Source organism: Amblyomma americanum, chromosome 2, assembly GCF_052857255.1.
Source record: "Amblyomma americanum isolate KBUSLIRL-KWMA chromosome 2, ASM5285725v1, whole genome shotgun sequence".
In the NCBI taxonomy this organism is placed as follows: Eukaryota; Metazoa; Arthropoda; class Arachnida; order Ixodida; family Ixodidae; genus Amblyomma; species Amblyomma americanum.
This window is the reverse complement of record NC_135498.1, coordinates 60,974,985-60,990,861: the sequence shown is the minus strand read 5'-3', so window position 1 is coordinate 60,990,861 and position 15,877 is coordinate 60,974,985. Positions and strand designations below refer to the sequence as shown.

The following is a 15,877-nucleotide window of genomic DNA, read 5'->3' as shown; positions in this document are numbered from 1 at the left end:
AGCCTGCTTCAATGGACGACTTAGATTCAAATCGTGAGTTTTGATTGAACCGTGAAACATGTCTTGCTCCTTCCCGGATTTGCTCCTTCCCGGATTTGAATACGTCAATAAACCTTCTTGTTCAGTACATGAGCTCAGTAGTACTTGTAACAGCAGCGTGTCAGTCTCGAAGTTGCTGGGTCCTATTTTAATCTCCGATCCGGAGCGACTTCTCTCGCTACGCGAAACTAAGGAGCGTGTTTCGAAGTGCGATTTTGATTCAGATCCTGAGTTCTAATTGGACCGCGATGGATATCTGATTCCTCGAATAGCTGCTCCTGATCACCGGTTAGAATACGCCACTAAACGTTCTTGTTTCGTACATAAGCTCACTCATCCGGGTCACTGCAGCACGTCCGTCTCGACGCTTCTCGGTGTCGGCCACTAATACCGAGTGGGGTTCTTCGCAGGTCATCTACGTGGTGGCGGCGGCCCTCATCTTGTGGCAGAGCCGCAGCCTGCATTCCATGCCGCTCTCGGCCAGCGGCTACATGCACCTGTCCCTGCGGCTATTCGTCATCCTGACGCTGGTGCTGACCTGCGTCAAGCTGGCCCTTGGCTTCCGCGACTTCTACTCGCAGCTCCACAATGAAGAATACATCCCTTCCAAGGAGCCTGCGAGTGGGGCCGTGAAGCACGGAGGCGGAGGAGACGAGCTGGACGACTTCGAAAACTTCTGTCGCTCCCAGGGCTTCCCGCTACCCGGGCAGACTAAGAGCGATTCAGAGTCGGACGACGAAGAGTGCGGCGACATGCAAGGCGTCGAAATGCACTTCTAGTTGCTTTTCTTCGGTTCCGCAACTTCCACCCCCGTCGGTGTCGGCCAGTGACGCCTCAGTTTCGGTCGCTCGCGTCCACCTGAGTCGCGGCCTTGTGCACAAAGAAATAACGGTACCGCGGGCGGGTCGCAATAAATCTGCTCCTGAATTCGTATGATTTGTGTCCTTCAGAAGCGCCTGTTCGACGCCTAAAACTTTTGCATTCCCTGTTAACTTCCAGATATCGTTCCACACGTGTCATCCTTCTTGCTCTATATTAGCATACCGATCACCCGGGCAGGTTATTTCCTGTGTCTTGAAGTTTCGGACACAATCTCCAATATGACTTGCCGAACGCGGTTCACTTACCTATTCCTTGGTCTTAAAATCTTCGTACTCCAAGGCGGCATTCCGTCCCCGGGAGCCAAGAGCCGCGTTTAAAAAGCACCGCGCCATAGCAGTAGCTCTTCCCCCGTGTTCAACAAATGTGTCCTCTTCCAACCGCACCTTTCCGGGTCATATATGTGTGTAACCTTTGTCAGGTGCAAACTCCCCACCCTGTAGCCCGTAAGATGACCGTAGCTGATTGTGCGATAAGTGCGATGTTCCTGTAATCTCGAATTTGGTGTGCCTGCAATGGTGGAGCTGGCAATGGACACAAGCGGTGATCGGGCAGAGTCAACACTGAGCCGCCAGGATTCCCACAAGTTGAAATCAATTTTTAACAAAATCTTACAATCGTTTACAATCTGAAGCGTACACAGAAGTGCTATACATTCGCTCTCGAGCAGGTCGGAGCATGCAGTTTGCTCAATAAAGTTGGTGTTAATACTAGTAATATTCCGGGCAATCTGAGATGTCTACCCGCAGCCATCCGGTTTGCGTAGAGCGCTGTGAACTTGCTCACGGCTTGCTGAATGTTAGGAAGTCGCGTTTTAATGCGGCAGCGTTAAAGGTGCCGTTCGGCCGGAAACCCTGCGTTGGCGTTGCCGTGAGTGTAAACTCCTGATTGGTCGAGAGGGTAGTGACGTAGAGGAGCTGTTTCGATGAAAAGAAAAATGTGGTGCACCGGAATTGAACTACTGTACGTTGGTTAGGGAGTCAGGCACACTACCTCTACAGCACTGAGGAGAGGAACGTTCGTTCAGTTCGGTAAATGGAGGCCTTGTGCGAGCAGCTCACACCACACAATCTGCAAATTCCGTCATATGAAAACTTAGATAATTAGGCTAACTAATTAGTTTCACCAGTATATATGTGGAAGACCATGTGTAATAAAGCAGTATGTGATAGCTGGCGAGTCCATGTCTGCGAAAGGGTGCGCTAGGGGACTCCCAAGCGACCGCAGGGACCCTTTAACTCTATCGCGTCATACTCTTAAGGTCAGCTTTAGTGTTTTCCAAGTTTGTTTACTGAACTTGAGGAAGCTAGCACATGCGTGGAACCGGAAGCAATATTACCACTGTTGAAACATGGAATTTTTTTTACGTCCTTCAAAAGTACGAGGAACACACTTCCCAATCTAACTCTGAAGACTTGGACACTTGCACTTCCTGCCAAATGGTCTTACTTATGCAATTTCCAGATGGCGACTAGTCTTAGCGTTCTGCTGCTCCTGGATTAACCGAGAGTTTTTTTTTTAGTTTAGTGGCATTATGTCCAACAGGGACCAACGCCACCGGGATCATCTTGACATACTGAAATACTCCAAAGAGAAGTTTTGAGCCGGCAAACTAGCGAATCAGGATGCCGGACCTCCTTCTGGGGACGATCAAAACCATGATCAAAAGCCCAGCAAATCATCAACCCCAATTCTTACAGAAAAAAAACCTGGCCTAACCGCACAACCGTGGAACGGCCTCGCCATGAACCGATGACAGTCGAGCCGACGGTGCAGCAGAGTTCTATAGAAGAAGAACGTTGGAGGTTGACAGTCATCGACTGCCCTTGTTTTTCTCTATTTTTTTACACCGCTAAGTAGATCCCTCTATCCTCACGTTACACGGGATTTTTTTTCGGCCTCGGCGATATTTTTTTTATACAACCGGAACCGTCAACAGAGCCGAAATGAAAAAGAACAGAACTCCACGAGAAGGTGGACTCAAATTTCCTTGTTTACGCCACTACACCTTGGCCAATCCTGCCATGTGGTCATGTGCCATGTTGTCAAAGGAAGAAGTAGAACGTAGACTCCAACAAACCTTTGTGACTCATGCGGGAAAGTTGACTCTGTAGACCACTTTCTCCTCCACTCTCCATAGTTCGCACTACAGAGAAAGATTTACCCATGGAGGTCGAGTTCTCCAGGTTAGGGCTCTCGTTATCTCTTCCAATTTTATTATCGTTCGGTGGGAGCGCCATATGATTTGCATCAAGTTCAGTTTGTGAGATTCTCCATGGTTACATAATTATAACTGGCAAGTTGACTAGAAAAATCATTTAAAGTTCTTCGAGCTCTTCTTTTTCACCAAAATGCTGTATGTTATTTTACTTTAAATATTCTTCTGTCGTTTTTCATGGATGCATTTTTAAACATTCACGCTTGGCTCGAATATTTTCCCGTCATCACCTATCGAAATTTACTTGGTTATGTCACTGCACCTTCGCCAATCCCTCTATGACGGTATGTGCCATGTTTTAAGAGGAAGAAGAAGAAGCGAGGCACGAGGCACGCAGAGCCCCTTCCCTGCTAAGATTACAGGAACTCAACTTCCCAAGCTATTTTGTAGCCTGGATTTCTGTTTTTTTAGAAAATAGAGAATTGTACTGCTGCCAAAATGGTGTTTTCTCAAGGAGATTTCCACAGACAAGAGGTGTTCCGCAAGGATCAGTTCTCTCACCTGTTCTTTTTAACATTTTTCTAAGCTCAATTCCATGCATTCAAAATGTGAAAACTTATGTGTACGCCGACGATATTGCATTTTTTGCATCAGCAGGTGACATTCACACTCTTTGTCGAGCCCTTCAAAATTACCTCAATGTTCTTGACAACTGGCTAGGAAGAATTCATCTGTCCCTTAATGTGAGGAAATGCGCATTGTTAGTATTTCCAGTTTCTGTTCCTGTAAACACCTGCCTGGTCTATAGAAATAACATAATACCTCAAGTTCAGACGGTGAAGTATCTCGGTGTAATATACGACTCTACTCTCTCCTGGCGGCCACACATTGAGCAAGTTTCTGCAAAAGGAGTTCGGGCCATTGGCATCCTGCGCAGGCTTTGTAGTGCTAGGTCAGGCATAAGAAGGCATACGCTTCTGTTGATTTATAAAATGTACGTCCGCCCAATTTTGGAGTTCGGGTGTGTTTTATTCTCAGGAGCTCCTGCCTATAACCTTCGCCCTCTTGTGCTTTTGGAGCGTGAGGCGTTGCGCCTTTGTCTGGGGCTTCCAAAATATGTCGCCAATGCTGTTCTGCACCTTGAGGCGCGAATGCCTTCGTTATCAGCTAGGTTTCGCCTTTTAACAGTTCAAACATTTTTAAAATTGTGCGACTCACCTCTTCACGCTTCCAGTATAATATTTCTTAGTCAACCTTCCGCCTTTTTTAGTGCTGCCTGGTCTCGATTTCATACCCCGCAGATATGTTACGTGCAGTCCGTCCTTGATCGCATAAATATTCATTTCACTGATGTCCGCCAAATATATAACAACTCCTCATCTGTCCAGATTGAATTCGATGACATTTTCCCATCGAATGCAAAGCTGCAGCCCTTCCCGCTTCTTCAGGGTCTATTGCAGGACCACCTAAGGTCCTTTCCCTCTCATGTTCTTATTGCTACCGATGCCTCGCAGGATCGCGAAAAGGCAGGTGTGGGAATTTTTTCACCTTCACTGGATTGGTCTTTTTCTCTCCGTATTCCTGACTCTACTCCAATTTTTCTGGCTTAATTATTAGCAGTAATATTAGCCCTACGAAAATTAGAAACTACCGTTTCCCAGGTCGTGATTATGACAGGCTATCTGTCCATTTGCTCTTCATTATCCTCACTCATTGAGTCTCGGGCATTACGCCTCTTTAAGTTCCTGATTCCGCTGCATCTAAATTCGGTAAGGTTTCTTTGGGTACCAGGTCACATGGGCTTTCACTTAAATGAGGTTGCAGATTCCTTAGCAAGAGCCTCTCTCAGCGGCCCAATTGTGGCTGTCCTACCATCGTGTGTATATACAGCTGCGGTGAGGTTTCGCAGCTACGCAATATTTCAGGAATTTGCTGCCTCGGCTCTTACATCATATCCCGAATATCAGCATCTTCTGCATCCTTAGAGTAGCAAAGACTGGCGCTCACGCAGACTAGAGGCCTCTTTCACGCGCTTGCGTTGCCGGGTTCCCCTTCTAAATTTCTACCTTCACAGATCTGGCCTGGCAGCTTCCCCACTGTGCCCTTTTTGTGCCGAACCTGAGACAATGGATCACTTTCTGCTGTTCTGCCGCCGCTTTTCTCATTTGAGGAAGCGTCTTTTGCAAATTCCATTTCATCAACGGGGCTTGCCTGTGTCTTCCGCGGTTGTTCTTTCCATTGGCGCTTCTTTGCTTGGACGAAGCGACCGGAGTGAGCGCTCTGCTGTGCAAAATTTTCTTCAAGAAACGCAGCGACTCCCATTCTAATTTCTTTTTCCCGATCTCAGTCAGTAAGACACTGCAACATTACAGGCATTGTGTACTATTATGCACATTAAGCAATTGTCCCGTCTTCGATCTCCAAGTTAACTGGACCCCTTTCCTTCCCTCTTCCAATTTATCAGACTACATACTATTTCCACTGCTTTTCCCATCAAAAATTTCCTGTATCCAGTAATTAACCGCCTGTGTCTTGGCCACTCCCCTGTAGTGGGTATGTGCCAGCAACGTCTGAGGCCTTCCTTCCTTCCTTCCTTCCTTCCTTCCCTGTCTTTTCATCTGCGATCGAAGCCCGCCTCCATTGCAGTCCCGGGCCTCAAGATGCCGTCTACGAGGCTTCCCTTCAGGCGCACCGAAAGTGAGGACGCTACAGTCGAGGCCATCGAGTCCACCGAGGACGGCACCGCCAAGGGATGGTTCAGCTCCCGGTTGAAGAAGATGGCTGCATACGTAAGATTCGAACGCTCATGTGCTTATCTCGTTTGTGCGCGGCTATGTTAACCTCCAGCAGTGGGCTTGAGCCCATCAGGCGTTGCGACTCGAGCAAAGAAGCGTAGTTCCCGTCCAAGGAGTGCGGGCCACGTGCAATGCGAAGCCTTTTAGACAGCGGAGCGCTTTTCCCGTCCCACTTAGAGATGCCTCCGCGCTAGTGTATGGTGTCTTTATCACTCGTGCAGTCGGCAGCGAAAGCGCACGGAGCACGGGTTATGTGGTCAGTCGATGCCGTATTCAACAGAGTGAAAGAGTCTAGTCTGTACTTAACTGTGCGGTAGATGCAGCGAACCTACCAGATCAAGTCCGCTCGTCAAGGCCGCAACAAATTGGCTTGAATTTATTTCTTAAAGACTGCCGTGTTCCGTCAACTTCTATGAGCCGATGGCACCTGCGCGTTACCTGAACTCTAAATGGCACAGGTTTTTCGCTCGGTCCCTCATTCTAAGAGAAGGTACAGTACCCCTTCCTGCTAGTGCATGGCCAAGTGTAATACTTTCCGCATAACACACTTAAAGCGCACCGGCAACTTTTGTGCGTTCAGTGCAAGCAACGAGCCTCGCTTTTATACGGCCAGAAATCATTACAGAGTTTTGGGACTGCCAGACAGGCATTTACACCAAAATACGATAACGCGCTGCCGTTGCTCGAGTTGCCAAACTTGCACAGCCACGCATTTGCCGTATGCTCGCACTTGCTATAGTTAGCGTGTTTAACTTTACGGCAGTGCCAAAACTCTCTATTAACGTTATAGACTAAGAATCCACCGTTCATGGGTGTACAGCCAAGACCACTGACGCTAAGGAATTTCCTTTACTTCTTAAATGTAGGCTAAACCAGCTAGTATCGAGAATTTTGTCTAGAATCCTTGAGTGGCCGAAAGGGCGGTTCCCTGAAAAATGGAACCAAAAACTAGCAAAGTACGCTCTGCGTGCTGTTCAGAATAATGAGGCGGGCTTAAAGTCACAGTAAAGTGAAATTCCCACTTGAGAGCATTTTCTAGAATGCAGCCACACAAAATGACTATCGTTTGCTCATATAGTCACAAAACGCAAAAAAAAAAACACAATCCTGACCACCCAAAAGGGCTGCTTGGATTTCTGGGTGTGGTTATTATTCGAAAAAAATCCTTTGTCCAAAATATTTTGTTCATTGCACTATATTCATTGTAGTCCTTATTCACTGATTGCTCGCTTCTTTTCTGCGTCTTTCTTTATCCTTTCTCACGCTGCCCTATAAATGGTAACCGCCAGGAAACGTAGGAACCACGGGAACCACAGAAACAGCTAAGCTAAACGGTATTCTTCGAACAACACTTGGGCCGGATAAATAATACTCTATTACAATTCAATTAAATTTTACTGCCTCACCTGAAGGCATTCACGCGGTCGGTGAAGTGGGTGCTCATGGATACTGCTCGGTGTGGGACACTACCACCGAGTGTGTCATTGGCTGGAGCGATGCCACGCCTCGCTACCACATGACACTGCTAGTGGGCGCGGCAAATGAACTACAAGAGCTAAACTGAATAGAAGAATCATCACGGTGGACAAGCCTCACCTAAGGGAGCGTTATATGCACGTCACTTGAGGGCACGAGCAATCTAGTACACTGTTCACGGAGCGTATAGAAGTAGAATCTTCCATTGGCACAGGCGCGCTCAGATAATGTGGCAACACACGCACTCACGCACAAACAGATGCGGGTGCCGTTGAAGCTGCAAGTAGAGGAGGAGCCTTGTGCTTACATAAGCTGCGTTCGCGCCTTCAGAGCTTTTGAGTGTGCATGGCGACTCTCGAGCGCTTCAGACGGCGACCGCTCCGTCGATGACCGCAGCCTGTCATCCGCCTGGCTTTCAAGCTATCGACAAAGTGGCAGCTTCTTTTTGCGCGACGATTATTCACGCTGGTGTAGCAGAACCAAGGAAGGTAATGATGCGCCCTATTGCATCAAAAACCGTAACAGATGCACATTTCAGCTATTAGACACAGCTGAACGCTATTGGCTCTTAGCGCACATGACGCTTTCACCTAGTCGCCAGCGAAGGCAGAGAGAATCCCTTTGCGGTGTATTCCAATATGCGATCCGGAGCAATCTTTCTAGCTTCAAGAGCGCGTTTCCATGGGAGGATTTGATTGAGATCTTGAGTTCTGATTGGGAAGCGAGTATCTTGCTCCTTCGCGGATTTGAAGAACCGTTCTGGGTCACCAATTGGAATACGCCACTAAACATTCTTGTTCGTGCATGAGCTCCTGGTGTCGGCCACTGCGATCGAGTGCGGTCCTTCGCAGGTCATCTACGTGGTGGCGGCGGGCCTCATCTTGTGGCAGAGCCGCACCCTGCATTTCAACGCGCTTTCGACTGGTGGCTACATGCTGCTGTCCCAGCGGCTATTCGTCATCTTGACGCTGGTGCTGGCCTGCGTCAAGCTGGCCCTTGGCTTCCGCGACTCCTACTCGTAGCTGCACAACGAAGAATACATCCCTTCAAGAGAGCTTGCGAGTGGAGCCATGAAGGACGGAGGCGGAGGAGACGGCATGGAGGACTTTGCGAACTACTGTCGCTCGCAGGGCTTCCCGCTTCCCGGCCAGAGTAAGAGCGACCCAGAGTCTGAGGACTAAGAGTGCGGCTACATGCAAGGCTTCGAGCTGCACTTTTAGTTGCTCTCCGCTCGTTTCGCAGCGTCTGCCCGCATCGTTGTCGGCCAGTGCCGCTCAGTTTCTCTGGCCGCCGCCTTCTCTTTAAAGAGACACCGGTACCGCGGGGTGGTTTCAATAAATCTGCTCCTAAATTCAATTGATTCGCGTCCTCCAGAATCGCCTCTTCGATGTCTCATTCCCAGATATTGTTCCACACGTGTGAGTCTTCTTGCTCTATATTAGCGCACCGTTTACCCGGCCAGGTTATTTCCTTAAACAAGTAGGCTGAAACCAATATGTAGGATTTTTTTGCAACACATGCTCCAATATGATTTGACGAACACAGCTAACTTATCTATTCGTGGGTATGAAGAGCTGCTCTCCGGATGCAGGGCTCCACAAGGCGGTATTCTGGATGCAGGAGTCAAGAGCTGCGTATAAAAAGCTTCGCTCTATAGCGGTAGCTTCGATTTACCCTAGGTAAGCGCCTCGAATGCATAAGACATCGAAGCTCGTGGCTCTCTAGTGGCGCTTGCTCAATCCTTGCAGCTCACATCGGCGCCGCTTGGTGTCGGTTTTCTGGCGGCGTTTCGTCCCGCGTTTATGCCGTTAATACTGCCATAGAAAACCAATGGGGAACATTTTTGAGGATAGCAGAAAGGCCAATAGCAAAAAAATTCATCCTGATCAAGGGAGGTCTGCATATATATTCATTGTTATAGTGAAATCTTACAAAATATTCCCTCTGAAAAATGCTTTTGTCCAGAATTGTTGGTATGTCCTGCCACATGATAAACATTGTTTTCAGGCCACAGGGTTTGCTTTTAATCGGCATACCTGGCACTTATGACGCCGAGAAAGCTACCAAGGCTCGTAGAGGTTGGAACGATACTACTTCCATAATCTACAGATGTTTTAAGCTTAGAGGGTGTTGTAACTGCCTAAATATGCAATACTCAAAAGCAGACCGCATGGCCTGAAAATTCTGACCGACCTTCTACGTCTCAGGGCACATAGCCACTGCGTTTGCGCAGCTTTACCTAATGAACCAATAGCGGTTTTGTAGAGCTTCAGGAAACTCAGGTCAAGGCGTGGCCTCGCATAGTAAGCACTGCCCTTTACACATAGCTAAAAGCCGCAGCTGTTCCATTCTTCTTTTTCACAGCCGCTGGAGTCACATTACCGGAATGACTGGAACAGAGTGGTGAACGCCTAATTTCCAAACCACGTGTCAAGGACCCTGCAGACGTCCGATCCAGTAAACGTGCACCCGGAAAAAAAGATAAATAACCAGTAACGTAATCGAAACATGCACCTGCAGACACTAAACGGTTGTCGAGCTTTGAATCTCTGGCTTTTTAAACATTAATTCCAGCCTCTTAAACACAGAGCGCCTATTACTTGACAAGCTCTTTGTTTTCCTGATATGCTATCCAGGGAGTCGCTTGAAACTCGCCGCGGTGGTTGAGTGGTTAGAGCGCTCAGCTACTGATCCGGAGTACCCGGGTTGTAACCCGACGGCAGCGGCAGCGTTTCGATAGAGGCGAAACGCTGAGGCGCCCGTGTGCTGTGCGATGTCAGTGGACGTTAAAGATCCCCAGGTGGTCGGAATTCTTCCGGAGCCCTCCACCACGGTACCCCTTTCTTCCTTTGTTCTTTCAGTCACTTCTTTATTCCTTCCCTTGCGGCGCGGTTCAGGGGACCGCCAAGATGTGACACATACTGCACTATTTCCTTCTCCTTCCCGCTCCAAAAAAAGAAAAACTGTCGCTTGAAGGCACCACGCGAAGCCGTTTGATTGATTGCGGATTGCCGGCACGTGCTATCTCCAAAAGGCTTTTGCCGCTACTCGCTATTCTAAATGCATGGGTTTAAAAAGTGATACTGAAAGTAGCCTTTAAAAGGGTTACTTCGTGTTCGCTCTATAGAGGAACGTACTCTTTAGGCTCTCTTTCCATTGATGGAGTCTGTGGGTTTTGTTGCGCACAAAGGCCGCCAATCAACACGGGTTCCAGCGTGGCGAGTGTCTTAAGCCCAGCCTGCCGACACCACACGCACAAATACGAAATGTATAAATTCTTCTCCATACCGACTTTAAGAACGACTTCTCTTTTTTATCATTTTTTACACCGTAAATTAGAGGAATCTATCATTTCGTTACACACGACTTTTTTTTCTGCATCACCGATTGTTTTTATACCGGAAACGTCAACGGCGCCAAACTGAAAAAGAAGAGAACACCACCAGGCAGGACTCACGAGGCACGCCGAGGCCCTTCCCTGTCCCTTCATCTGCGATCGAAGCCCACCGCCGTTGCAGTCCCTGGCCCCAAGATGCCGTCCGCGAGGCTTAACTTCAGGTGCACCGGAAGCGAGGCCGCTAGGGTCGAGGCCATCGAGTCCACCGGAGACGGCACCGCCAAGGGATGGCTCAGCTCCCGGTTCAAGAAGATGGCTGCATACGTAAGATTCGAACGCTCATGTACTTATCTGGTTTGTGCGCCGCTATGGTATACGTCTAGCAGTGAGCCCGAGCCTTTCAGGCCTTGCCGCTCTAGCGAAGAAGCGTAGTTACCGTCCAAGGAGTACGGCGCATGTGCAATGCGAAGCCTTTTAGACAGCGAAGCGCTTTTCCCGTCCCACTTAGAGATGCCTCCGCGCTAGTCTATGGTGTCTTTGTCACTCGTGCAGTCGGCAGCGAAAGCGCGCGGAACACGGGTTACGTAGTTAGATGCGTCTTCGAGTGTATGAAAGAATTTAGTCTATATACATAACTGTGCGGTTGACGTAGCGACCCTTCCAGATAAAGCCTTCTCGCCAAGGCCGGAAGAAGCTGGCTTGAATTTATTCTTTAACGTGTTCAGTCAACTTAGAACTAACGACACCTGCACGCCACCTGAGCTCTAAAGGCAGAGGTTTTTGCCTCGGTCCCTCATTCCGAGACATGTGCGCATTCCTGATAGTTCATAGTCACATATTATTCTGTCCGCAAAGTTCACTTAAAACTTACCGACCATTTTTGTGCGCTCAGTGCAAGCAACAAGCTTCGCTTACATTTAAGGATACGGTAACGCGTTGCGTTTGCTACAGTTGCCACACTTGCATATTCACATTTGCCGTACGGTCGCACCTGCCGTAGTTACCGTGTTTACCCTTACGGCGGTGCAAAACTCTCTATTAACGTTAAATATTAAGAATGCACCGTTACTGAGTATACAGCCGAGACGGCCGACACCAGGGAACTTACTTTATTATTCACAAATAAGAGAAACCGGCCAGGGTCGTGAATTGTGTCTGTAGGATGCTTACGGGACCAAACGCGTGATTCCGTGTAAAAGCGAACCAAAGGTTACCAAAGTATGTACTGCGTTCTGTTCAGAAGACTAAAGTCAACTTCACACATCAAAGTATCTTGTTGGTCAAAACGAATAAAAGCACTCAAAATGATTACCGTTTGCTCATGCATTTAGAGCACACACCAAGAAACCGCACGAATTAGACCGTCTAAAAGGGCTCTTATAAAATATAATTGCGTGGTTATTATCCGAAGAGATTAATGTTTGGTCACACAGTTTTTTTTACTGTACTGTAATCACTATGGTCAAGATACACCAAATAATCTCTTTTTTTTCTGCTGCTTTAATTTTCTCTTTTCGCGCTATGCTAAATAATAGTGACCGCCAGGATCGCCAGGAACCACGAAAAGAGCCAAGCTTGGCACGACCGCGAATTTTTCGAAATAGAGCCGGCCGAGCTAATAGGTAATACAGTATGAAAAAAGTCGATTATGTTTGACTACTTTCGTAGAGCGCATTCATGCGGTCGCCGTTACTCGCAGGCCACTATGATCCAGTGTGACGATTCCCCCCCCCCCTCTCTCTCTCTCTCTCTCTCTCACACACACACACACACACACACACACACACACACACACACACACACACACACACACACACACACACACACACACACACACACACACACACACACACACACACACACACACACACACACACACACACACACACACACACACACACACACACACACACACACACACACACACACACACACACACACACACACACACACACACACACACACACACACACACACACACACACACACACACACACACACACACACACATATATATATATAGAGAGAGAGAGTTGGAGAGTCTTGTGCGTATGCAAGCAGCACACGCCTTGTCAGCGAAACAGATGCATGGAGCCCGCCTTATCGATATTACTTGCCATCGACCAATTGCGAAAATATAATTGTGCGACGATGTTGGCGCTGACGCGACCGGACCAGCCGAAGTAAAGGCGTCTCATATTACATCGTCAACCGCTCTCAATCCATCAGACGCCGGGAAATCCTATTAGCTGCCAGATGACCTGACGCCGTGTGGTCGTCCGCGAAGGCAGGTCATCCAGTCCTTTGGTGTATTCCAATCGCCTATCCGGAGCAAGTATTATTGAGCCGCGAAACTGAGCAGTGTGTTTCAATGGGCGATTTGGACTCAGAACCTCACTTCAGTGTGGACCCCGACGCGTATTTTGCTCCTTCGCGGATTCGGAGAACAGCTCCAGATCGCCGATTGGAATACGCCACGAAACGTTCGTGTTCCTTACATGAGTTCATTCATCTGGGTCACTACAGCCCGTCCGTCTGTGCGTCGCTCGGTGTCGGCCACTAATATCGAGTGCGGTCCTTCGCAGGTCATCTACGTGGCGGCGGCGGCCCTCATCTTGTGGCAGAGCCGCAGCCTGCATATCAACGAGCTCTCGGCTAGCGGCTGCATGCTGCTGTCCCAGCGGCTATTCGTCATCCTGACGCTGGTGCTGATCTGCGTCAAGCTGGCCCTTGGCTTCCGCGACTTCCACTCGCAGCTGCACAATGAAGAATACATTCCTTCAAAAGGGACTGCGAGTGGAGCCATCAAGGACGGAGACGGAGGAGACGACATGGACGACTTCGAAGACTTTTGTCGCTGTCACTGTTGTATTTTCTGCCAAGAGCATATATAGTGAAATGCACGGATTGGATGACAAGCTGCGAATAATCAGCAGCTTATTTTACATAACCACAGCTGTCCTCTCATAGTTCACAATTTTTATTTCGTTGCCTTTGGTACATTAAATTATTTTGAGAACGTTTTCTAAGATTACTTATTCGTGCTTCGCATTTCCCGTCGCAGCTCCTTTATATATTCCTAAATGAATTTACTTATGGAAAGAGGAGACATGTTCATTTCATTCTACTCACTTCAATCTGCAAACGGAGTTGAAGACGATGTGCCAGGTAATAATATACAACTACAAGCTAAGAGAGGGCCGAGAGTAAGAACCCCCCCCCCCAACCTGTTTTTCAAAATAACAAACATTAATCGCTAGCCGGCATATATTTTTCCGTTTCGCGCCCTTCCGCAAAATCCATCCAAGAAGTTGAATTTGCGGACCGTGTTAGCATAGCTGTCTCGATCGAGTATTGCGACTGGCAACGGTCGCAGCTTAGTGCCACACAGTTGACGTGAAAATAGAACTGCAAATAAATTCTCCCTTGCCTCTTAGAAAGAACTCTGGCAGCAGGAAAGGGCTCTCCCGGGGCAACACGGAGCGCAAGCCTTTAGTTCTCTAATCAATTTGGTTCTTCCGGCGGCGAGAAAACCTCTTAGATAACTTTTGATGTCCTCCCTCGGGAACCATGCAGATATACGCGATGCTTGGAACCGCGTGAAGAAAAATAGAGCGCGTTGTCTGACCGACAGCATCCTTCCAGAAAGAAAAACACGAAATATATCTGCTCCTTCTCAATAGTGCCAGTACTGGATTGCCCTTGTTTTCGCTCCACTTTTAGTTTATACCGGAAAAGAAGTCAACTATTCTTTAGTTACACATGCCTTTTTTTTTTTCTGCATCACCGATAATGTTTCTAAATAACCGGAAACGACTGCGGAGCAGAAGTGAAAAAGAAGAGAGCACCACGAGGCACGAGCCCTATTTACTGAGGTAAAAAGGATGAAGTAGCAGAAGAAGAAGAAGAAGAAGAATAAGAATAAGAAGAAGAAGAAGAAGAAGAAGGAGGAGAAGAAGAAGAAGAAGAAGAAGAAGAAGAAGAAGAAGAAGAAGAAGAAGAAGAAGAAGAAGAAGAAGAAGAAGAAGAAGAAGAAGAAGAAGAAGAAGAAGAAGAAGAAGAAGAAGAAGAAGAAGAAGAAGAAGAAGAAGAAGAAGAAGAAGAAGAAGAAGAAGAAGAAGAAGAAGAAGAAGAAGAAGAAGAAGCACGACTCACGTGGCACGTCGGGCCCCTTTCCTGTCCCTTCATCTGCGATCGAAGCCCGCCGTCATTACAGTTCCGGGATTCATGATGCCGTTTGGGAGACTTCCCTTCAGGCGCACCGTAAGCGAGGCTGCTACAATCGAGGCCATCGAGTCCACCGGAGACGGCACCGAAAAGGGATGGTTCAGCTCCTGCTGCAAGAAGATGGCTGCATACGTAAGATTCGAACGCCCATGTGCTTATATCGTTTGTGCGCCTCTATGGTAAGCGTTTAGCAGGGAGCCCGAGCCTATCAGGCGTTGCCACTCGAGCGAGGAAGCGTAGTTCCCGTCCAAGGAGTACGGGCAACGTGCAGTGCGACGCGTTTTGAGATGCCTCCGCGCTAGTCGATGGTGCCTTTATCGCTCGTGCAATCGGCAGCGAAAGCTCACAGAACACGGGTTGTGTGGTCAGTCGATACCGTTACCAACTGAGTGAAAGAATGTAGTCGATACTTGCAAGGTTGATGCAGCGAACCTACCAGATCAATGTCTGCTTGACAAGGCCGGAAGAAACTGGCTCGAATTTATTTCTTAACGACTGACGTGTTCCGTCAACTTCTATGAACCGACGGCACCTGCGCCCCACCTGAACTCGAAATGGCACAGGTTTTTTGGCTCCGTCCCTCATTCCAAGACAAGGTACACTACCCATTCCTGCTAGTGCATACTCAAGTGTAATACCTTCCGCATAACCCACTTAAAACGCACCGGCCACTTTTGTGTGTTCAGTGCAAGAAACAGGCATGGCTTTTCTACGGCCAGAAATCATTACAGAGTTTTGGGACTGCCACACCGGCATATACAGCTAAATACGGTAACGCTTGCCGTTGCTACAGTTGCCAGTCTTTACCATTGCTACCGTTGCGGACTTGCACAGCCACGCACAGCCAACTACAGAAAGAGCTAAGCTCTACGTTATTGTTCGAACAACACTTGGGCCCCATTATTATTATTCTATTACAATTCAATTAAATTTTACTGCCCCACCTGAGCGCATTCACGTGGTCGG

At 48.2% G+C, this 15,877-nt stretch overlaps 1 protein-coding gene across 1 annotated transcript; it reads left to right on the top strand.

Annotated features, from left to right (window-relative positions):
- The first annotated feature begins 8,417 nt into the window (after positions 1 to 8,417).
- Positions 8,418 to 13,625, top strand: LOC144119708 (uncharacterized). The gene is made up of 3 exons (XM_077652264.1): positions 8,418 to 8,499; positions 10,866 to 11,008; positions 13,270 to 13,625. The coding sequence occupies exons 1-3, from the start codon at positions 8,418 to 8,420 to the stop codon at positions 13,576 to 13,578; spliced, it is 534 nt and encodes a 177-aa protein (XP_077508390.1). The 3' UTR covers positions 13,579 to 13,625.
- The last annotated feature ends 2,252 nt before the right edge of the window (positions 13,626 to 15,877 follow it).

What these genes read in the sequence shown, in the direction of transcription:
- LOC144119708 (XM_077652264.1), top strand. Translation starts at nt 8,418, where the DNA reads ATGAAGGACGGAGGCGGAGGAGACGGCATGGAGGACTTTGCGAACTAC. An exon ending in CTTCCCGCTTCCCGGCCAGA is followed by an intron (nt 8,500 to 10,865) that starts GTAAGAGCGACC and finishes CCGCCGTTGCAG; the next exon opens with TCCCTGGCCCCAAGATGCCG. An exon ending in TCAAGAAGATGGCTGCATAC is followed by an intron (nt 11,009 to 13,269) that starts GTAAGATTCGAA and finishes GGTCCTTCGCAG; the next exon opens with GTCATCTACGTGGCGGCGGC.